This window comes from Parasteatoda tepidariorum, chromosome 8, assembly GCF_982258835.1.
Source record: "Parasteatoda tepidariorum strain Cologne lab strain chromosome 8, Ptep-v5.0, whole genome shotgun sequence".
NCBI classification, from domain to species: Eukaryota; Metazoa; Arthropoda; class Arachnida; order Araneae; family Theridiidae; genus Parasteatoda; species Parasteatoda tepidariorum.
The window spans coordinates 79,102,603-79,126,689 of NC_141762.1; the positions used below are offsets into that span (position 1 = coordinate 79,102,603).

The 24,087-nt window shown below is 28.8% G+C and overlaps 1 protein-coding gene and 1 long non-coding RNA gene across 4 annotated transcripts in view; both read left to right on the forward strand.

Moving 5' to 3' along the window:
* The window catches only part of LOC107442809 (very long chain fatty acid elongase 7), a 62,477-nt gene that overhangs the window by 16,022 nt on the left and 22,368 nt on the right, over window positions 1-24,087 (forward strand). For all 3 annotated transcript variants that reach the window (XR_015435908.1, XR_015435909.1, XM_043056063.3), the window contains exons 2-6: window positions 13,597-13,680; window positions 13,821-14,011; window positions 18,171-18,251; window positions 19,179-19,235; window positions 20,520-20,628. Coding sequence is in view for 1 of the 3 variants with exons in the window: in XM_043056063.3 (XP_042911997.1) it covers window positions 13,641-13,680; window positions 13,821-14,011; window positions 18,171-18,251; window positions 19,179-19,235; window positions 20,520-20,628 (478 nt within the window). In the remaining 2 variants the exon portion in view is untranslated. The remainder of the gene's footprint in view (window positions 1-13,596; window positions 13,681-13,820; window positions 14,012-18,170; window positions 18,252-19,178; window positions 19,236-20,519; window positions 20,629-24,087) is intronic.
* On the forward strand, window positions 1,688-4,330 carry LOC147806470 (uncharacterized). Its single transcript, XR_015435907.1, has 3 exons — window positions 1,688-1,846; window positions 3,414-3,451; window positions 4,106-4,330. It is a non-coding gene; the product is annotated as an uncharacterized LOC147806470 (long non-coding RNA).

A 24,087-nucleotide genomic window follows, 5' to 3' on the forward strand; every position in this document is an offset into this window, starting at 1 on the left:
GATGCTTAATAAATGGGATGCTTTGTGTTGTTTTGCCGCTAGTAAAAAAATTGGCATAAAAAAAAGAGACTCGTCTTGCAAAGAACCTTTCGTATAACAACAAGTAATTTTATTATTTAATTTAGTGAAATATTTAAATTTTGTCAACATATGTGCTAGCTACTCCCTCATGTTTTTGTTACTATATATAGTTGGCTACTATACATGTTGGACCCTACTTTACGTGCTTTATAAAGCACGTAAAGAAGGGTTCAACATGATTGCATAGGATCTCTGTATTCCTTTCTAAGGTTCTAATAGTTTTCACATGGTTCTTCCCTCTTTAAAATGTATTGTTTATGGGCGAAAAATATCAAAAGTTTCTTTTGCTCAAGTTAGGGGGGCCCCAAAATCCTATTATGCTTCCCCTATTTTCAGAGGTTAATCGGGCCCTGCAGAAAGAGTTAATAATATTTATTAATAATACATATTAATCTTATAGAGAAACAGGATTTTATTTTTCTGCACAGGAAGTCAAAATATTCATGTAAGCATTATTTCCAAGTGTAGAAGTATAAAAGTTTTTCTGAAAAAAAAAGCATACAAATAAGTTTTGACATAATGCAATTATTTAATTTCGAGAGTTCATTTATCGTTGGTAATTAACTAAATGTTTTTGTTATTTAATTTATTTTTCCTTTATATCACCAGAAATTGTTTTTAATAATTTAAAAATAAATATTGATCTTAATTTGAGGACTTCTTACTGTCTGAAATCACAGGACACGTATTTTTAAAAAGAATCATTTAAGTGACCTTGTTTCCAATCCTTCAAGTTAAGGGAAAAAGAGAGGGGAAAGCGAACGCTAAGCACTTTAAACCCCCTTCCCCGATTCTAAGAAATAATCTCTTCAACCAGGTGGTCCACTTACCCCAGACGCCAAAAGATTCAATGGTCGCCAAAAAATTTGGAAAAAAAAGGGGATAAATAATGGAAATGGTCAACTTCAAAAGAGGTCTCCTTTCTGTTTTATTGCAGGAATGCGATACTCAACAGCCTAAGAAGGACAAGTAAGTAAACTTTTATTCTTTAGCTCATGTTATATTTCCAGTACACTATTATTTATTAATTTTTCACGAATAATTTGTTTTTATTTTCTTTATTTAGTTTTTAGTAATTATATTTTTTAATCGTTATATTCCCCCGTTTCCGATCACCTATCCGCGTAATTGTTTCCCTTAAATCCTTGTTTTATTTTCTTCCCTTAAAAACCAATATAGTGTAAGTTACCATTTTAGTTTTAAAATGAATTATAAGTTCCATTAATCCTAACAATAGAAAAATGATTTTATATAGCTATTTAAATCAAATGCTTCGTTATTTTTTTAAAAAGTTTTTAATTTAATAATTATTTAAATTAATTTACTTACTTAGTTTAATTACCTTATTTAATTTATTAAAAAAATCGGTAGTCATTTTTTGCCAGGACCATGTATTGACAGCGCGTTTCACCTTTTGTTTCAAATAAAACTTCTGATCAGACCTAAAGGGTTTTCTTCAAATATGTTTCCGACCACTAAAAAAAAAAAAAAGAAAAAGAAATGGTATTAACATTTTCTAATTTTTTATTAGTTTATCGTATAATTTAAATTTAATAATTTTTTGATAAGAGTTTTTTAAATTAGAAACGTTTAACAATCTAAAACTCGTTAACTGGGAAAACTCTTTCTAAGTTTGCTTTTGTTGCTTTGTAATTGCTTTTTATTAATGTTATTTATTTAATTTTTTTTTTTTGCACGGATGGAAATACTGTAAGAAAAATCTTTTGGAAGAAAAAATCTTTTGGAAGAAAGGTCAAGATAAAAGGTAAGAACATCTCAAATCTTTATATTAAGGGAAAAATTTAGGATTAAATTTTTAATAATATTAGGAAATAACTTTACTGTTATTGAAGTATGTTTTTTAAAACATTTTTAAATTTTTTAAATAACGCATAATTTAATCTGCAAAAGCATTTTCTTAAAATGTCTTTTAAAATTTTTTTCATATTTTTGAAAAACTTTATATTTATAACGAACGTTACATTTATAATGAATGGTAAAAAAAATTTTTTTGGCCCATATCTTTGTGTACAAAAGGGACAGGAAATTTGATTTTAAGTAAACAGAAATGCTGGAACTGTCAGGAACGATGTAATTTTCGGCCAAAACATGAAAAAAATCTTGCAATAAACGTGAAATATAATTCACTCTAAAATTCACGTTAACACTATGTAGCCAATGAGGTTATAAGTAATTAAGATAAACATATACTTTATTATCCCATAAAAGAAATCTACTGCAACATATTTGCATTTTTTAAAATTATTTAAAATAAGAATATTTTTTGTAGAAATAAATTCAAAGTTCTTTTTAAGTATAGAAATATTTGCAGCATAATATTTTTTCTTTCTTCATAGAATTAAGTTTTCTGTTTCTAGCTCTTTTTCCAGTTCTTGTGCAAATTTTACTATTTATCTAATCTTATTTATCTTTTTCTTAATTCATTCTCTATCTTAAGATTTATAGGGTTGTTTATTTTAAATCTCTTCCTGTTGAACTTTCACCTATTGAAATTTTATTTTTAAAAAAGCATTATGCTTGACATATTTTCCGTAAAAAAAAAGTGATTTTAATTGACTGTTGAATATATATATATATATTTCTGATGATTACTATGTAGTGCAAAAAATTAATCTAAATATTTTTTGAAATTATAATGGAAGAGGCAAGGAATTTTATTTCTAAAATTAAGGGTAACCCGGACAAAAGTAATATATTGGACTATTTTAGTATCTATAATTTGAATAGACTTCTATATCTGTTATGCCGGATTTTTTTTTCCTTTCATATCTTATTCCTTTTCTAAATTTGAATTAGAGAACAAAATTTAAAAAAGAAAATTTTTCACTTTAATACTACGTCATGTAATAAAAGAACTATAAATTACTATTTTCTTAATGATTGTCATTTATAATATTTAATTGATTTGATAATGTAATTTTATTATAAATATTAGGCAGAATTTATCTAAACACACATTTTACCCCATCTTTGAAAAAGATGCATAATAAGTTAGGACTTTAAATTCGATTTTTTATTTTAGATATAAACTTGTCCTCTAAATTTACCCTTTCAATTCTGAACTATATTTTATAGCATTTGCCTAGTGTAATTATTTTAAAGGCAAGATCATCAGTAGTTAATACTAGTTTACGATAAGCATTGAGCATATAAAAAATAGATGGTAAACATTAAACTTATTGTCAGATATATTGTATTGTAAATAGTTAGAAGCAGTTTTTTTTTCTCAATTCATTGTTCTTACTTTGTTGATTTTTTGCTGTTTTTTCTATGGTTATATTCTTATTGTTTTCTTTTTCTTTCATGAAAAGTCTGGAGAGACTGAAAATGGCAGTCAACAGAAAAGAAGGTAAGAACATGTTAAAACTACATTTTAACTTAGTGGCATCCATTTTATATTCCATAATTTGTGGTATTCTTTGTATTATTGAAATACTTTATGATTATTAGTAAATAATTGTTTATAATTTTAAAGAAAATATTTTTTTGAATCCTTAACATTTTTTAATCAAAATACTTATTTCTGATTAGCAAAAGTACTTTCCTAAAAAATTTTCAAGTTTATTTTTGACTTTTGTAAATGTTGACCACATACTAGACTAACAAACATACCATACACATGCTAGACTAAAATTGAAAATTTTAAATATACTAGAATTTTTTTTGAGGTGGGAAACATTTTTTTCGTCAAATGATTTAATTTTATCATAACTTATCTAATTTTACCTAATTCTAAAAAAAATAATCTAAATTTCGCATTTCAATTTTGAACTATATTCTATAGTATTTGCCAATGGTAATTATTTTATAAGAAATATCTTCAGTAGTTAATAATAATTTCCGATAAGCATTGTGCATGTACAAGATAGCTGGTAAACATAAACTTATTGTCTAGAAATGAGTTCTAAGCAGTTTTTTTTTAATTTAATGTTTTTATTTTGTTGATTTATAACAGTTTTTTCCACGCTCATATTCTAATTATTTTTCTTTCTTTCATGAAAAGTCCAGAAATTCTGAGAATGTGAATGAAATAGAATGGTTGAGTACTAGAATTAGAATGAACGAGAATCAGCAGAAAAGGTAAGAACATGATAAAACTACATTTTAACTCAGTAGCACCGATTTTATATTCTATAATTTGTGGAATCTATTTTACAAGTTCATAGCAAAATTAGAAAATCTACTTTATATTCTATATGTAGAACTGCAATTTTAATAATTTCTTCGACTGTAATTTTATTAAAATATTTTCAGATTATCAATAAATAATTTTTTATGATTTTAAAGGAAAAATTTTATAAGGAAATATTTTTTTTTTAAATCGAAATTTTTTAATCAAAATACCTGTTCTTGATTTTCAAAAGTACTTTCCTAAACTCTTAGCTTTTTAGCCGCCTAAATTTATTACTTTTTTAAAAAAGTTTCAGCTCGTTTTTAAAAATTATGCCTATACTAGAATTACTTGTATTTGTTGAGAGAAATTTCTTTTTTAGTCAAATTATTTGATTTTATCATAGCTTACATGTCATCTTAAAGTAAATTTCTTTTCATAATTTTTAAATATTAAAAATTTAAAAGTAAAAATTTATTATAAAATAAATCTTAAAATTATTGCATAGCTGTTATTAAGTGCTATGTACTGTTATGATGTTTAATATATATATATATATATATTTCACTGGTTTTCAACTGGTTCTCTTCAAATTAAAATTTTTATGTATAAAAAAAAATTTAAATATTTAAAAAACCGTTTAGTTTAAACCAACCTATCTTGATGGCATAAAATTTATATTCTTTAGTTAGTTTGTAAATTCATTACAAATTCAGAAAATCATTCCTCTTTATCGCATATCTTAATAACTTCTTCTATAATAATTGCTATATCATTTTTAAGTAATTAATACTTAATGGAGTATAATTTTGAACGATCATATATTCTTTTAATTGTTAGAAATTTTAATCAAATAACATATTTTCAGATTTTAAACGTACTATTTTAAAAAATTTTACATTATTATTTTTTGCATTTTTAAAAACCTTTAGTTTGTTTATTTCCTTGAGGTTAAAATTTCTTTTAATTAAATAATTTAATTTTATATAAACTTAAAATATTTTCACATATTAATTTAAAGTAAAAAATTCGTTCATAGTTCTTAATCGTAAAAAGTTAAATTTTTTTTAAATATTAACATTACAATCACATATTAATAGCTACAAACTATTTTGGTGAGAATGTATTCTTTCTAAATTAAAAAATATTAATGCTTTGCTATCAAATTCTTTATTTTAAAATGCATTTTTATGTTCAATTATTCAATAGATTGATCTGTAGTTACAAAATGCAATATATAAGCATTGTTAAGCGATATGTACCGCTTCAATTAGTCTTCTAACTTATGGAAGCATTTTAAAAGTTAACAGTTTATAACAGATGAGTTTAAAGTAATGAAGTTTGGTCACCACTTTTAACTTTTTTAAAGTCAATCATTGTTCTCTTTATATATAAACTAATTAATTGTTTCATAATACTGTAAAGAGAAGTTTTATCCAGGTTGTTTCGTTAATTCATAGGATATTATTCATAGTTCTTTTAATATTTGATGCTGCAATTTTTTTCCATCCAAATGAATCCGCTATTTTACCACATTTTTTTTTAATTGCGAGCTGGAATATTCATTTTGTGCTATTATTACCTTTTGTTACAATCAGCTTAAATTTATTTTTGTGACAATCAATGCTCGCTTGTAAGTAATAAAAAAAAAACAGGTGGTTTGAGCAACTTTATTAAATTCTATAGCGTACTATATTTATAAGAGAAAAACAAAATTTTTGAAAATTATTGAATAGAATTTTTCTTCGAATATTTCCCTGGGATCAATAAAAGTATTTTGAATAGTTAGAATTAATTGATATTATAACTTAACCCAGAATTAAAATTCGTCAAAAATTAATTAGATATTTTGTTTCTGTACGTATTATTTAATAAATCTGTTGTAAAATAAATTGGTTACTTTTTTGCAGGAAAACTAGATTCATTGTGAAAGAGAATGCTTATAAAGAAGTTATTGTACAGTTATGTACTTGTTTGTATTTTGATTTGTTATATTGAAATAAAATAATATTCTTTTCTTAAGGTCATGTTTTATTTTAAATTTTATGCATTTTATTTTTATTAAAATTCCAGCTTTATTTATTTAAAATCACAGAAACTGATGTGTTATTTACAGGTGCCCAGTATATATATTTTTTTAAAAATATTTATAATGTGTCTTATTTATCTAATATTGAATATGAATAATATTGAAAGAAAGTTATCCAATATTAAATATGAATAATATTGAAAACAAAAATAATGACTGGGTTGTGGCTTTGTTTCTATCAAAAAAAGCTAATTGTAGGTTTAATATATATAATTATTTTCATTTTTTTTATAACTTAAATAACTTATACATTAATATATATAATTATTTTAATTTTTTTTCATAACTTAAATAACTTATACATTAAGTCGCAATATCTTTTTATCTTAGAATAAAATTTTTATTTAATTTTACCTCATAATGTGTAAAAAAATGTGAACACTCAATTAAACACACAATGTTTTTATATGATTCTACTTTTAACTTATTGCATTTATAACTGATTAAAATTAAATAAAAAAGAAATCTATTATATTATTTAAGAAGATTCATTGGATGATAATTTACCATAAATTAAGCAATTTTTTCCAACATTTTGCTTTTTATATTAGCATAAGTTTTTTGCATGTAATGGCAGTTATTGCTTTATTACAATATAAAAAGTTAAAATGCAATAAATTACTATAGCTGATATCAGCAGAGTAAGAGAAAACAATTTATGTTCCTTAAATAAGAATTGTTATCAACAACATGCAGCAAAAAGTCTTTGAAATTTAAGGAGAACTCTAATAAATAAGTAAGTGGCAAAAAAAAAAAATTGCCGATATACCTAACATAAAGGTGTGATACCGGCAAGGACGGCATTAAAACTTTCTATTAAACTGAGTTTGAGGTGAGTTAAGGGTGGTACGCCGGCAAATAAGGCAAAGAAGTTCGCCTAAGCACCTGAAATAAAGGTGCGATACGGGCGAAAACGGCATAGACGTTTTCTAATCAGCCAACAGTTAAGGTGCCTTAACGGCAAGTGAGGCAACGACGTGTGCCAGTGAACATATTCAGCTTTTGATAAAAAGGCAAAAAAGACATCATAAAGGTACAATAAAAGCCTTTACGGCAATTTTCTCTTTATTCTGTGAAAAAATTTTTTTTTCCGGTATTTAACAGGCAAAAATGGCAAAGTATTCCAGAGGCAACAAACTAGTTCCGGTCCTTTAACGATTGCCGTCGCTTCGCCTGAAATGCCATGCACTGGCCCTCATTCTGGCCCAGATTTCACTTTATTAACGGAACCGATACGGCAATGAAAAGCCCGCCGTAATGGCACTTTAGGTGAGCCGACATTGTCCCTTCACTAGCCCTAAAGTCGTGTGCTTGTTGGGTACTTTGATCATCAGCAATTTTCTCATAATCTACACTAGTTACTTCTTGAATTCGGGATAACGCGTCTGCGACGATATTATTTTTGCCAATAATGTGTTGAAGGTTAGTCGAAAACTGGGATATGTACTGGAGATGTCTATTTTGTCTTGGAGATGCTTTTTCATTTTTTTGTTTGAAGGCAAAAACCAGTGGCTTATGGTCTGTAAATATAGTAAATTCTCGACCTTCTAATAGATGTTTGAAATGCTTTACAGAAAGATATATCCCTAATAATTCTCTGTCGTAGGTACTATATGATTTCTGTGCATCATTTAATTTTTTTGAATAGAAAGCTATCGGTTTCCAAGCACCATTTTCGTATTGTTCCAATACAGATCCGATTGCGAAATCTGAAGCATCTGAGCAAAGGCATAGAGGTAATTCAAACTTCGGATATGTTAGCAAGGCTACATTGGATAAGTCTTGTTTGCATTTTTCAAACATGTTAATAGCTTGTTCAGTCCACATTATTTTTCTTTTGTCATTTTTATGAGCTCCTTTCAAATATTCGTGGAGAATTGCTTGCGTTTTAGCAGCGTCTTTGATGTATCGTCTATAATAGTTTATTAGACCAAGAAAGGTTCTCAGTTCACGTATGGTTTCTGGCAACTTGTAATTATGGATTGCTTCTACTTTTTGGGAAAGGGGCTTGGATCCTTCCGAACTGATTTCATATCCCAAAAACTCCAATTTCTCCACTGCAATGACTGACTTGGAGATATTGATTCTGAGGCCATATTTATCTAATTTATCAAAAAGTTGTTTTAAATGAGATTGATGCTCTTCTTTGTTTCGAGATGCCACTAATATATCGTCTAGATAAGGAAAAACGAAATCAAGTCCACACAGAACTTCATTTATGAAGCGTTGAAACGTTGAAGGTGCATTTCTGAGGCCGAAACTCATAACGTTGAATTCAAAGAGTCCGAAAGGGGTAATTATTACGGTTTTTTGTTTGTCCTCTTCATTTATAGGAAGTTGATAATAAGCTTTAAATAAATCGAATTTAGAAAATACTTTGGTGTCTTTTAAAATATGATGGAAATCTTCGATTTTTGGTATTGGATATCGGTCTGGTATTGTTTGGTCGTTTAGTCTTCTATAATCTCCACATGGTCTATAAGACCCATCCTTCTTTTTAACCATATGTAAGGGACTTGCCCAGGGTGATTTTGAAGGTCTAATAATCCCGTTGTCTAGCATGAATTGAAATTCTTCTTTGGCTATTTTCAATTTTTTTGGATCTAATTGTCGTGCCTTAGAAAACACAGGTTTTCCCGCTGTGGCGATAAAATGTCGAATTTCATGTTTAGCATCACTAATTAATAAGTTTGGCTTAGTTAAATTTGGATATGAATTGAATAATTTAGAAAACTTAGAATTTTTATCCATAGTGGAAATTGTTTCCGTCATGCATATTGGAGAAATTTCTCCTTTAACTATTAAATTGGTTACTCCATCAATTAATCTTTTTTCTTTAATGTCAATTAATAAATTAAACTTATTAAGGAAATCGGCCCCTATTATTCCTTTATTAATTTTGGCGATAATAAATGGGAAATTAAATGAGCGGAGAAGTCCTAAATCAACAGTTAATATTTTAATTCCATAGGTTGTAATCTCGGATCCATTTGCTGCATATAGTTTAAAATCTTCTACTGTTTTATTTCGATGAGTTGCAGGTATTAGACTAACATCAGCTCCTGAATCAACTACAAATCGTAATCCTGAATTTTTATCCTTTACAAATAATCTGAACTTGCGGCTTTCATTAACATCAGCAACAGTTGTAGCCGCTAATCCTGTTGCATCATGGAGTTTTCCGACTTTTCTCGCCAAGCACATGGTGAATAACATTTCTCAGGTCGGCAACGATTACCAAATTTAAAATGATAGTAACAATATTTACCTTTCCTATTGAATGCTTTTATTGAATGACTGCGACTTCGAGATGTATTTCGGTAATTATTTCTAAATTTAGATCTACTACGGTCATTTATTTGCAGTGAATCAATTTTCTGTTCTAATGCTGCTATTCGTGCAATTAAAGCATCATTGTTGGTAACATTTGGTGAAACAGCACATATTTCTTCCCCAGTTTTCATTTCGTGAATTTTATCCGCCATCGTAGACAGTTTATCTAAACTTTCTTCACTGACAAGCAGAATATTTCGTATAAAATTCGGCATTTTATCAAGCCATAAAGATTTTAACACTTTTTCTGAAAAATCGTCTGCTCCTAAATTTTTCATTTTTTGCAAAAGTTGGCTTGGCTTGTAATCTCCAAGTTCTAATCCTGTAACTAAGCGCTGAATTCTCTTGTTTTCGCTTTCCTTAAACGTATTTAAAAGTCTTTCTTTCGCCAAGGTATATTTGTTAGGCTTAGTGTCTTTAATAATGTCCCAAATATTTTCTACATACTTCGGTTCCAGTTGGGATATCAAATAATTAAATTTGGTTTCTTCAGTTGTGATCTTATTTATTTGAAACTGTGCTTCTACTTGGTAAAACCAAATGTCGGGTTTCTCTCTCCAAAAAGGTGGAATTTTAATGCTTACTTTATTAGCTTCGGCGTCCATGACGATCGTTGCTTCGATCTTTTCACTGTTTTTTGTAGCCATGTCAAAAATCCGGGTCACCAGTTGTACGCAACAGAGTTACAGGATAAAAATGATCAGCAGACATTTTTTAGAACATTCATTTTTTATTATTATTTTTTGATCTGTTGCCATTCGCAACTCTCATAAAAGTAATATGAATAGTCATGTGACATATGATGTTCCTACAATCTTATACTATAATACGAGGAATGGTTGCCAAGTCGAAAATCGCCCCAGAATTAATAAACTCCGGTAAACTTGGGGGTCTGGGGTTTTTGGCCACGAGGAATCGATTGGCGCCGGTTTTGAAGAGCTACGGTCGAGCAGTTCGGAGTTACAGATAGGATATTTTCAAACTTTATTAGTTCGCCATAATGGCTATAGATACTTTTCTCCACTCTTATAAATGTATGCTAATGCGAACCTTACAATTGAAATATTAATTTTCGACAACTTAAACCAATAATATACGAAAGAATTAATAATTTAATTGTAAGGTTCGCATTAGTTTACATTTATCAAAGTGGAGAAAAGTTTAACTTTTGTGTTAAAATCACCGTCAACAAAGTCCGACATTTCAACATTCATCAGATTTCAAGCTACATTTTCAACATGCATAGCGCACCTCTACATGAAATTCTTCAAGGAGCCGGAATTTTGGAACAACAAGCGATCAACTCAATTCTACCCGCAAATGGACAACTAGAAGATACCGTCATTGTCAGAATGCTTCTCCATTACGCCGAACAAGCTTACCCGACCGTCAAAGTTGCCGTACTTCACCCTGAATTTGTCGCACGCTTCTACGTTACAACAGCGGATGGCGCTTATGAAGGAATGGCTCTTCTCAACGATATCAGCGACCAGAACAAGGCTTCCAACTATCTATACGGCGTTCAACAAGGATTCGACGTGCTACTCATTCCCATTCACAAGAGAGCTCAAATGGATAGAGGCGAGCACTGGATGCTAGGAATTTACGAAGCAAGCTATGGAGAACGTCAACTATTAGTCTGCGATCCAGTCGACAACCCGCTGCCCATCGATGCTGTTTTGAGAAAAATACTGCGACACGTTTTGAATACCGTTGTTACGAATGAAAAGCTGAAAGGATGCATCGTGAAACTTCGCAACGCTTACAACCACCAAGATGACGCGTCTTCCTGAGGAGTTTACATTGTTTTTTATGCTCGACAATACCTCTCTCATCGACGCCTTTTCCTGGACAAGAATTTTCAAGAAGCGGATGAACGGAAGCAAATTTACGAATTCGTTGTGAACAGTGTCTTTAATTGTATAATTTTTTGTTATCAATTACATTTTATTTCCTATGACTTTTCAAACTTTACCTTTGTATAGAATAGTTCCCTTTCCAAACTTTGTTTAGATAGTTTACAATGGTGCACTTTAACCGGTTATCTTATCACCAATGGTTTCACAAATTTTCTTATGGCATGTATTGTTCTGATAAATCACAACTGAAAATTTAAATCTTCGAGTTAGCTTCGATACCTGTTTTCTCCGAGCGGAGCTCGGTCACCCGCTGGTTATTTCAATATCTTATTCTTAAACATAAAATATTTCAATGTTTTTAAAATGTCACTAAACATTCAGCAATTCATTGAGTTATAGAAAAAAGAAATATCGTAAAGTATAGAAAACCTTGTGAATGTGCATTAGAATTACTATACAATCTACATTTTATTTTTCAAGCACTTTTTTTTCCTTCAAACTTTCATACCTAGAAGACTCGATTAAAGCTGTAAAAATCATTATCCCTAAAATTTTGTATATAGCTAATTTTGTATATAGCTAAAATTTTGTATAAGTTATGTTAATTTGATTTTAGTATGAAATCCTCGAATAAACATAGCAAAAATAGCATAATCTAAATAATATCAGATAAAAAGTTCATGTATTTAAGTTCTAAAAACTTATAAATCGATTCAAATTTTCTTTTCAAAGGAGAATAAAATAATTTTTTTTTTGCTTTTTGGACATAAATGAACTTAAAAATTATCTATTGCCTAGGAACTTCGAGATGTTTTCTATTAACTATTAATTAAACCTCTCAGAGCAATCACAAAACATTATTTCAATTTTTTTACAGTCAGAAATTGGTTGCCTAGCAACCTAGTAAAATTAAGCGTTTCTCTTTTGAATCAGTCAATGGGTTATCTTAAAATATTTATTTGCGCAGGCGACTTTTTTTGGCGGTTTTCTGGACTATCGCCAAATATATAAACCTTTATTGCAACCCAATTTACGACCCAATTGTTTTAAAATTTTGTCTACCCCCCCTAATTCAAGTATCTAGATTCCAAATATGTAAAAAAAATATATGTTTATTCAGAGAAAGTACGTTTTTGTGTCTGATTTCGTAACTTAATTAATAGTTAGCACTAATTAATTAACATATTTGAGGTCATCCCCAGGAACCATTAAGATTGACAATTAGTTCGTGAAAATCGGATCATTAGAACGAAAGTTATTCAGGGTGATATCTTTTTTTTTTTGCGGACTGTACACTGGTGTAAGAAATTAAGAGAATTTACAGACTTGGTCGATTATCTCCAGAACTACTGGACTGATTTTAATGAAATTTGATCTGTACATACATTGATACAATACAAAACAAATAACCATTCAACAATTGTAATACACACTCATGATCGTGCTAAACACTAGTTGGAGTCAGAAGATATGAAGCAGCGGTTGTAGAATAAACAAAAAATGAGTTAAATAAGAGGTATGGTCCTCTCTTACAGATATACAGGCTTTGCAGTGTGATTTCATACTTGATATAAGGCAGTTTATCATTTCCTGTGGCAATTGGCTTAAATTGCCTGTGAGAATTTTATACCTTCTGGATCCAACGACGGTTACGCATGATTATACTTTTGTGTATTACAATTGCTGAATGGTTATTTGTTTTGTATTGTATCAATATATGTACAGATCAAATTTCATCAGAATCGATCCAGTAGTTCTAGAGATAATCGACCAAGTCTGCAAATTCTCTTATACTTCTGTTGCAATGGTTATACTTCCATTGTCACCTCGTATTTTTAAATCTGCTACCCAAACAAAGGCATTTTTTGTGTTTTCAGGTGGATGTTGGGTTATACCTCCATTGTCACTTCGTATTTTTAAATCTGCTACCCAAAGAATGGCATTTTGTTGTGTTTTCAGGTAGACGTTGGGTTATACTTCCATTGTCACCTCGCATTTTTAAATCTGCTACCCAAACAAAGGCATTTTTTGTGTTTTCAGGTGGATGTTGGGTTATACCTCCATTGTCACCTCGTATTTTTAAATCTATGTATGTATTACAGATTCTGAAGAAAAGTATTTTGAAGGCAGTTTCCAACAATAAGAAATGGTTTTAGCAGATATTTACAGCTTTATCAAAAGTAACGGTAAGTATTATTCTTCAATGCATAATTAAGTTATTATTTATTTACATCAGGCAAAAGCTTGCTTAAAAAATTTAGTGAAATTTATGCTCTTCAGTTCATTTATTTTTCCGTTGTTTAATTTATATTATTTTTCTTTTTAGAAAACTTACTAGAAACTAAACATTTAGTTAAACATCCTATATACGGAGTTTATATAATAATCACATACCTATTTCTGGTGAAACTGATTATTCCGAAGATAATGAAGGAAAGAAAACCTTATGACATGAGATGGGTTGTAGTAACATACAATTTACTGCTATCTATTTTGAATGGAATTATAGCCTTTTATGTAAGAGCTTATTTTGATTTTATTTTCAATCGTTTTACAACAATGTAGTTCTTCGATAAAGAAAATAATCGCGTTGTTTCAGATAATTTATTTTTTAAACTATCAATTCGGTGATGTCATCCCATGCTCATTTTCCTTGAGCTATTCCTGACGTAATGAATCAAAAATAAATATTTCTTTTAGAGCGTGAAATAAAATGTGATTTTTTTTCTTTCTTTTTTTTTTGGCTGAAAACTGAAAAAAAAACTTTACTGGTATCATCATTTAAAGTAATTAAAATAAAAACACCTTCAGTTTAAATAATAACAATGCCCGATCAATCCTAAATCTATGTGAAAAAACTAATTTTCGTACGTGCTTTTCGAATAGACTGAACGAAATTTTGAAAAGACGTGTAGGATTGATGACTGAAATTGTCTCTATTCAAAATTACAGGACACTAGGACAAATTGTTTTGGATTATGAACGAGAGACACACATACGCATGAACTCTGGTTTTTATAATAGATGTACAGTCCGCAAAAAAAAAAAAGATATCACCCTGAATAACTTTCGTTTTAATGATCCGATTTTCACGAACTAAGTGTCAATCTTAATGGTTCCTGGGGGTGAACTCAAATATGCTAATTAATTAGTGCTAACTATTAATTAAGTTACGAAATCAGACACAAAAACGTACTTTCTCTGAATAAACATATATATTTTTTTACATATTTGGAATCTAGACACTTGAATTAGGGGGGGTAGACAAAATTTTAAAACAATTGGGTCGTAAATTGGGTTGCAATAAAGGTTTATATATTTGACGATAGTCCAGAAAACCGCCAAAAAAAGTCGCCTGCGCAAATAAATATTTTAAGATAACCCTTGACTGATTCAAAAGAGAAACGCTTAATTTTACTAGGTTGCTAGGCAACCAATTTCTGACTGTAAAAAAATTGAAATAATGTTTTGTGATTGCTCTTAAAGGTTTAATTAATAGTTAATAGAAAACACCTCGAAGTTTCTAGGCAATAGACAATTTTTAAGTTCATTTATGTCCAAAAAGCAAAAAAAATAAATAAATAAATAAAATAAAAAATTATTTTAATCTCTTTTGAAAAGAAAATTTGAATCGATTTATAAGTTTTCAGAATTTAAATACATGAACTTTTTATCTGATATTATTTAAATTATGCTATTTTTGCTATGTTTATTCGAGGATTTCATACTAAAATCAAATTAACATAACTTATAATAGCTATATACAAAATTTTGGGGATAATGATTTTTACAGCTTTAATCGAGTCTTCTAGGCATGAAAGTTTGAAGGAAAAAAAAGTGCATGAAAAATAAAATGTAGATTGTATAGTAATTCTAATGCACATTCACAAGGTTTTCTGTAATTTACGATTTCTTTTTTCTATAACTCAATGAATTGCTGAATGTTTAGTGGCATTTTAAAAACATTGAAATATGTTATGTTTAAGAATAAGATATAGAAATAATATGTTGCATATTGTATGATTCATTGTTTAAAAAATTGCTTCATTTTGCTAGATATTTACGTTACATGGTTTTCTTTGGATAAAGATGATTAGCAAATAGCATCCACATGTTTCGATACATTCTGAAACTTACCTTCGCAAATTCACCATAAAATGTCGCACAGCATATTCTTCAATTACGATAAGCTACATTTACCACCAAATACTGCTACTATGATTATTTTTGTTATATATATATATATATAACGTCGTTGCCAAGTGGAAGGATTAAAACAGGTCATAGGTCGGGAAGGAGGGTACAAAATTTATTTATTAATTATTAGACAAGAGCAGTCATGAGAATGAGTGAAAGTGCACATGAAAAGTTGCGCTCCTTGGTTATATGTTAGGGAAAATCTTGCAAAGTAAAATCCGTAATATGTCTTAATTTAGGGAAAGAGGGAACTCTTAGTAGTTGCTATTGGTTTATGAAATAGATCGAACGTTTCCCACTCAAGAGCAAAGGGAAAAATGTCCTGCTCTTAATTAAATGCATACTTGAGTCAAAAATAGATTTAAGAACAGGATGTGGTTTTTAAAAGTGTGAGAAAGTATTTCGTTTAGAATAATGAATTAGGATGAAGTTTTATAGCAAAGAAACTAACATAAAAAGATTAATTGAAGCTTTTTATGTTACACACACATATATATATATATATATATATATATATATATATATATATATATATATATATATATATATATATATATATATATATATATATATATATATATATATATATATATCTGATATGATACTCTCTTTTTAAACAGAGCTCGTAAGGCCCTTAAGATACTGAAATGGGGGCACGAAAACTTAAAAGATTTTTTTTTTCCTAATGCCCGCCTGTGTTAACATCAGTCAATTCAGGCATCTACAGGGCGACAGATATCTGTGTGGCCTAAGGATTCCTAACGAGCATCAAACATTCTCAAAATTAAGTGTTCATTCACTGGAAAATTTAGTGTTTATTCAATTTAAGAACTGTTCCTTCACTTGGTTATCCTACTACTTATTATTTAAACCACCAAAAGCTTAAAACAATATTATGTAAGTTATCTAAATTTTTTTTGCATAATTTGCATTTAATAACAAATATGTCGACATGCATTTAATAACAAATACGTCATTTAGCTAAAATTACAAATTTTGAAATTTTTATGATTTTTTTTTAAAGACAAGCTAAGCTTAAGTATTCCTCCACTGGTTAGTTTACCCTATAAGATTTTGAGAAATTTGCGATGTTGGGAGAGATGCTTAATAATGTTGACTGCGTATTTTTATTAATATTTATAAAATATATATTCAAGAAATTGATGAATATTTTATTCCAAATTTATTCATTCGTATGTATATTATTGAAATTTTATCAGTTATTGAGAAAAAAAAAATAAAAAAAAATCACATTAAAGAAGCACAATCTGTTGTATAATCATATTCTATCAGAAGCATGCTTTTATAAAACTCCACATTCTCTGAATAAAATGTATTTTATTCAATAAAATGTTTTATTCAAATTTCTTTACTAAATTGCAAATAGAATTTTAGACGACTAAAGAAGAAACATCGTATTTTATAGCTTAAAAAAATAAAAATGAAAAGATAAGCAAACGATTATTAGCGAAAAAAATATGAATGAAATTTTATGCTAAGCGCGCGAAGTCAAGTTCCTCGCAAGTTTATCACATTTTAATATTAATCGCTCCATTTAATCATTTCTTCATTGTCGCCAAATTATTTTTTTAAAAATAATTAATTTTAATTTTTCTCAGCTTCTAATAAATAAAAACAGTTGAAACTTTAGATTTTTCAATTGAAAAATATGTAGATTAATATGGTATAAAAAAATTCATACCTTATAATTCAAAAATTTTTCATCCTTAATTTAATTAAATAATAAAAAATAATTAACAATTATTAAAAATTATTTTTTTCGTAAAATTATCTTTGGGTAAATGAGTTTTATAACTGGGTGAAATTTTCTTCGAATTGCTTTATTAGTTTTTAAAATATGACTAAAAACGTAAAAAGTGAAATTAACATTAAGGGGTACGAACTTTGGATCGCTCTCCTGACCAAACTATGGGGACCATATTTCCCAGATTGCGGCTACCCCCTATATTTTGAAGGTTAAAAATCCAAATATGTAAGAAAAAATATATGTTTATTCAGAGAAAGTACGTTTTTGTGTCTGATTTCGTAACTTAATTAATAGTTAGCAATAATTAATTAGCATATTTGAGGTCACCCCCAGGAACCATTAAGATTAACACTTAGTTCGTGAAAATCCGATCATTAGAACGAAAGTTATTCAGGGTGATATCTTTTTTTTTTGCCGACTGTACATTATATTTTGTAAAAAAATACATTTAAGTAACTTTAATTTATAATGATTTTTTTCTTGCTTAGAATGCTCCATTTTTTTGTTTTTTTTTTGCTTAGAATATTTCCCCCCACCAAGATTTTTCAAATTATCTACAGTACAATTAAAAGCTTTATTGGCTCCCCATTTTCATAAAAGTTACAAGTGAATAAACGCGACTCATATATATAAATGAAATATGAATTCTGAGAATAAAGTTTTCAATTTTCTAAGTTTTTGATTCAGTTATTAAAATTGTCTACATTCCAGAATATCAAGTATCTTGTAGCTACATGGAAAGTAAGATGTGAGATGAGAGCTTCCAAAGAAATCTACGATCATTACATACAAGTAAATTTCTCTTTTTACATTTCTCCACTCAAAAAAAAAACATACTTTTGGTACAAGGCATTCCATCTAGTATAAAGCATAGTCATCGAAAGGTTGGCTGCTAAAGTGAGTGACAGAATATTTTGGAAATTTTATCATGATATTTTGGAGAATGTCACAAAAAACACGCACTCTTACAAAACTTTAAGGTGTTTTTGAGGTTGTTTTGAGGTGCTATAAATTAGTTGAGGTTTATTTGAAATTGAATTCAAAAACAACCTAAAAAAATCATCATCCCAAGATTTATAATCTAGGTGCATGAAATTTTTTGTTCACGCTTGAGGTTGTTTGAGAGTGATAGAAATCTACCTCAGACCAATCAACTTATGATGTTTTTTTTTTTTTTTTTTTTTTTTTTTTTTTTTTTTTTTTACACTTCTGGCAAATAAATATATTTGAGGTGTGAATAATTTCATTCAATTTTAACTAAAAGTGTTATTGAGATTTATAGGAGATTAATATCACAAGGTGTAACTGATGTTGATTTTACGAGGTTAAAATTGCAGTTCACTGATGAGACAATTTTTCTTGCCAATCCAATTCTCGTTTTCTACGTTAGGAGAATTTTTCACAAATGTCATCTTAAAAATAGCCTCAAAAACGCACTATTTTTGTAAGTGTATTCAGCGAAATTTACTTTTAAGTTTTGTATTTTTTACTAAAAGAAGAACTAGAATTTCCAATAAATTGTTACCACAAACAAACGGTTAAATTACCAAATGACTGGTTTAAATGTTGTATACTTAATTTCATCACCGGAATTATGGTTGCTTTTGCCAGAAACGTCTTCACCAAACAATAATATATAATATAATTATAATTTTCCAAGAACTTTTTTTCTGTGTACTTGATTCAAAATAATATTTTAAACTTTTTTTTTCTCGACAGTTAGTTCATTGCACTTGGTATGCATGGTTAACGAAATACCTGGAACTTCTGGATACGGTATGAACAAACTTTTTACTTATATTTATTTAAAGCATCTTCTACATGTATATAACAGATTGTTATTTATTTTAAATCATTTTCTCTACAATCAACATTTCAAAGACTTACGCTATTGCAAGAATACAACTTGTTTTCAACAAAAACTCAACCAATTATTTATAGTCAATAGCTCAAAATCTTATGCATAGAACTTTGAGAACTTTTCGTAGTTTTACTCATAGAACATTGATAGAACTTTTACGGCATAAAACCAATCATTATAATAATTTACGAAATTAGAAACACAAATCACACAGAAAACGGAGAATATTTAATGTTAGGAACATTTTCGAATTTTCCTAACTAACATTCAATTCTAATGGCTCAAGAAATTTGAATTAACAAATTTATTGCGATCAATGCACAAGATAATCATTTTTGTGATCAAATCGTAATACTGTTTTCAATTTAATAATTATTACCAATTTAATTCACAATAATTATAAGAATAAATTTTTTACAAACATAAGTGTTTGGTGCGAGGAAAATAAAATAACAACAGTTAATATTGAACAATGAATTGAAATTGATTTTTTTTTTCGTATTAGAAAAAAAGTGCAAATACAATTAAGTTTACAAATTGTTTTCAATGTTAAACTTTTTTTTTATACATTTGAGGATAAAATTTCAAACTTGTCAAACTCAACTACACGGAAGTGACGTAAAGTACTTTTTATACAGTTGAGGATAAAATAACAAATTTGGCAAACTCAGCTAAATGGGAGAGGCGTACAGCGCACATGGGGAAAAGAACAAAATATCAAGTTTTCCCGACTAACTTGCTATCTTTAGGACTCAGAAATTTTATTTAACTGGCGATGAAGATATTTTAAGTTACGAAATGAGACAATATATACTTTTTCTGAAAAGACATTTTCTAACGGATTTGTGTCATTTCTGTGTTTAAGTTTTTGTATTTAACGCATTGCTCAAATAAATATGGATGTTAGTTAAATTTTTCAAATAAATAAACATCTAAATTCAGGTTTTGTTAAACATAATAAAAAATATCCAGTTTCCTAAGTAAAAGTTGTTTATAGAACAGTTACATTTTTTAACAGGAGGCAGCTTTACATAATTTCGTGAATTGACCTCCATAAATTAGATTTGTTAAAAATAAATTTACGTTTTATGAATGTAATACATATCGGGATTAGATACTTTAAGCTTTATTAATAAATTCTATTTTAGCTCATTAAAATAAAAATTATCAGATTTAATGTAACATTGATCATTTTTCAGATATTCTTTGCATTACGAAAGAAAGATAATCAAATCTCTTTGCTTCATTTGTTCCACCATTCGTTTATAGTTCTTGTATGGTTATATCAGTATCATCAACCATATGTCCGTAAGTTATATAAATTTTTTATAATACTTAATACAATAAACTAAAAAAGCCTTATGAAATTATAATTAAGGGTATAATCAAAGTTATTTTGTTTAGACTTACTTAGATTTTTTGTTGGATGACGGATGTTGATGTGCTTTATATGGATCAGGGAAAAAAATATATCTGGAAAAATTAAGTTCAAATTTCTACCACCATGTGAGAATTAGGCACGCATAAAGTATAAAAATACCAACTAGATTTGAAAAAATTAATTCAATCATAACACATGTTTAATGCGCACTCCATTTCCATCAAACAAATTTTTAAAAAATTTTATAACGAGTTCAACACGAATGGTTTTCGATCAATTGCAGCAATATCGTGTTATTGCACCACATTTCAATACGCATTATCCATCTTCTCCATCTCATTACACCTATGATTCTCCTCCTATTCAAATTTATTAATCAGTTCTGTCTTTTTTCAAGAAAAAAATTCCAATTGCTAAAACATTATAAAAATCGTAAGTCGTATTCAGAATCTGTAGGCATTCTGTAGATTGCACAAAAAGAAAATTGTATTTTTAAACGTTAAAGTTTGAAAAAATTGATTATTGTAATACGAATAAAAACAGCATAAAAAATTTAATTCTTCCTTCTAATATCTTCCCTTCACATATCGTTCTAGAAATTAATTAAAACTTGCAAAATTATATTTTTTATAAGAAAAAATTGAGTTATCTAAAACTTTTGAAATAAACTCATTTTAATTTTTAATACTTGTTTGATGTTTTGAATATCCTAAATAAGTTAAATTTTTTTTCTTCTAATTAGCGAACTTAAAAAAAAATTTTGATTTGATAATCGAATCTTCACGTTCTAGGACTCAATCTTAATGGTTTGAGAAAGTGATCTCAAATATGCTAGTTAGTAAGTGCAGACGAAACTTTAAGTTTCGAAATCAGACACAAAAACGTACTTTCTCTGAATAAACAAGCCTTTTTTACGACGAATTCGGATTTCTTACCCCCAAAATATAGGGCGATATAGCCGTAATTCAGAAAATATGGTCCCAATAGTTTGGTGATGAGAGCTCTCCGAAATTTAGACCAATTAATGTTACTTTTAGTTTTTTTTCGTATTTTGCTATATCTCGAGAACATTTTAAGAGAATTAAAAATAATTTGTATACAATTATGCAGCCCGCTTCTGCAAGGATAATTCCATGCAAAAACTAACTTCTAGTAAATTTCAATATTTTTAATTATTTTATTTAATAATTATCTAAAAAATTTTGAATTGTAAGGTATAGAAATTTTAAATCATTTTAAGGAATGTAATTTTAATTGGAAAATGCCAAAATTGAGTAAGACTAATAGTAACCGACCTACCCCCGAGGGAGTTTGCGGATAAGTGTTTCACCCGTTGTCACGTGAACTAAACACAAGAGAACTACAGAAAAGTAAAATCAAAACTAAAAAGATTAATACACATGGGAAAAATCCCAAAATCGAAAAGATGATAAAAATAAAATAGAATAAAAATTAAAAGTGCTTAAAACATTTTTTTTAAAATTTCCAATGGCAGGCCAATTTAAAAGAACAAAAAGGATAAAATAACAAGAAAAACAAGACAAAAAGAGATAAATGGAATTGAATGCATAGTGACATGCTTAGCCCATACGGGCCCTAGCCTCCCAGTAGCGTCCAGACACAGTAGTGGAGATGAGCGCAGGACAGACGGAAATATGGGGCAAGTCCATGTCCTCCCCAAGGCGACAGAGCTTGCATTTAGGACAGTCAAAAATGTTTATACTAAAAAGGTGTTTGACCAGACTGTCATGGCCCGTTACAAGTCTGAAGAGAGCGACTGCCTTAAACCTGGGCTGATTTGGGATAGTTAAAATATGGTTGAACCAGGTTTTGTGTACATTGCTTTTACGGAAATTGTCTGAGAGCATGTTCCGGAATAGGTTTCAGACTAGCAATTTGAATGAGTGCAGAGAGATGGAGCAACGAGATGCTTGGGCAATAGTTGTTCCTTTCTCGGCCAAGAAATCAGCTTTTTCATTACCGCAAATACCGCAATGTCTCGGGATCCATTGGAGGACGATTTGCTTGCCTTTTAGTGCCAGGTCTTTCAGACAATCAATGCATTTCTGAATGGAGATGGATTGGGGAATCAGTGGAGAGTTAGTATCAAGAAGTGCTGCTTTAGAGTCAGATAAGATGACGGCTCTAGAAAATTGGTCAGTACGACGCTGTAGTTGTTTTAGGGCAATTAGAATAGCCTCGATTTCACCGTCGTAGGCAGATGCATAGCAGCCAACAGAAGCGTAGGCAGAGAACAGGTGACAAAATAACTAAGCTTAAAACATCTAAGTGAATAAAATTAACTAACATTGAAAGTGTCAAAAATACGGGTAAAAACATATAAAAGTAAGGTCAGGTAAAACATCAAAGGGTAAAAATATGAAAAATCACATTAAATACAAATAAGACTAAAATAAGAATAGAATAATTAAAATAGTCGACTAAAAGTTCAAGTGTCCCCCATTCAAGGTTAAGTGCCTCTAAGATTAAAAATTTTCTAAGGTAAACCAAAGTTTCTCTAAAATGGATAAACACTCAAAGATGACACCAGGTAAGACAGAGGGTGCTGAAGTTCATCAAGATCAAGATTTCAAATTCGAATGTCCTATGTATGTATAATGAAGGTGTCAGTTCAAGGGGAGAACAAAGTCAAGGAAACGGAAAGTGCCGAGGTAAAATACTAAAAGCAAATATTAAAACCAGTAAACCAAAAGTTTAAAAAATAAAACCAGAGTAATAAAAATGGAGTAAAATGAGTTGAATAGTTCCTGAGAAATTGAATTTTAGAAAAAGTCAGAAACATTTGACCAATTTCATTCAAATTTTGCTTTGTGCCATATAAAATTACATTCCTTAAAATGATTTAAAAAAATGTGAACCTTACAATTCGTTATATTTTGGACCATTATGAAATAAAATAATTAAAAATAATAAATATTTACTTAAAGTTATTTTTTTAATGGAATTTCATTTGGATAAACGAACATCATAACTGTGTGCAAAAATTTTTCAATTCGTTTCAAAAGTGCTCTAGATTTAGCAAAATACCCAATAAATAAAAATAACATTAAGGGGTCAAATTTTGGAGAGCTCTTCTGACCAACTATTGGGACCATATTTCCGAGATTGCGGTTGCCCCTATATTATAGGGGTCAGAGAAATCCGAATTCGTAGGGAAAAAAAGGTATGTTTATTTATAGAAAGTGTGTTTTTGTGTCTAATATCATAACTTAAAATGTTGTCTGCACCTATTAATTAGCATAGTTGAGATCCCCTCCTCGAACCATGAAGATTGACTCCTAGAATGTGAAAATCCAATGATTAAATCAAACATTGTACAAGGTGTTTTTTTTTTTTTTTGTAACTCTGAACAACATACTGAAATT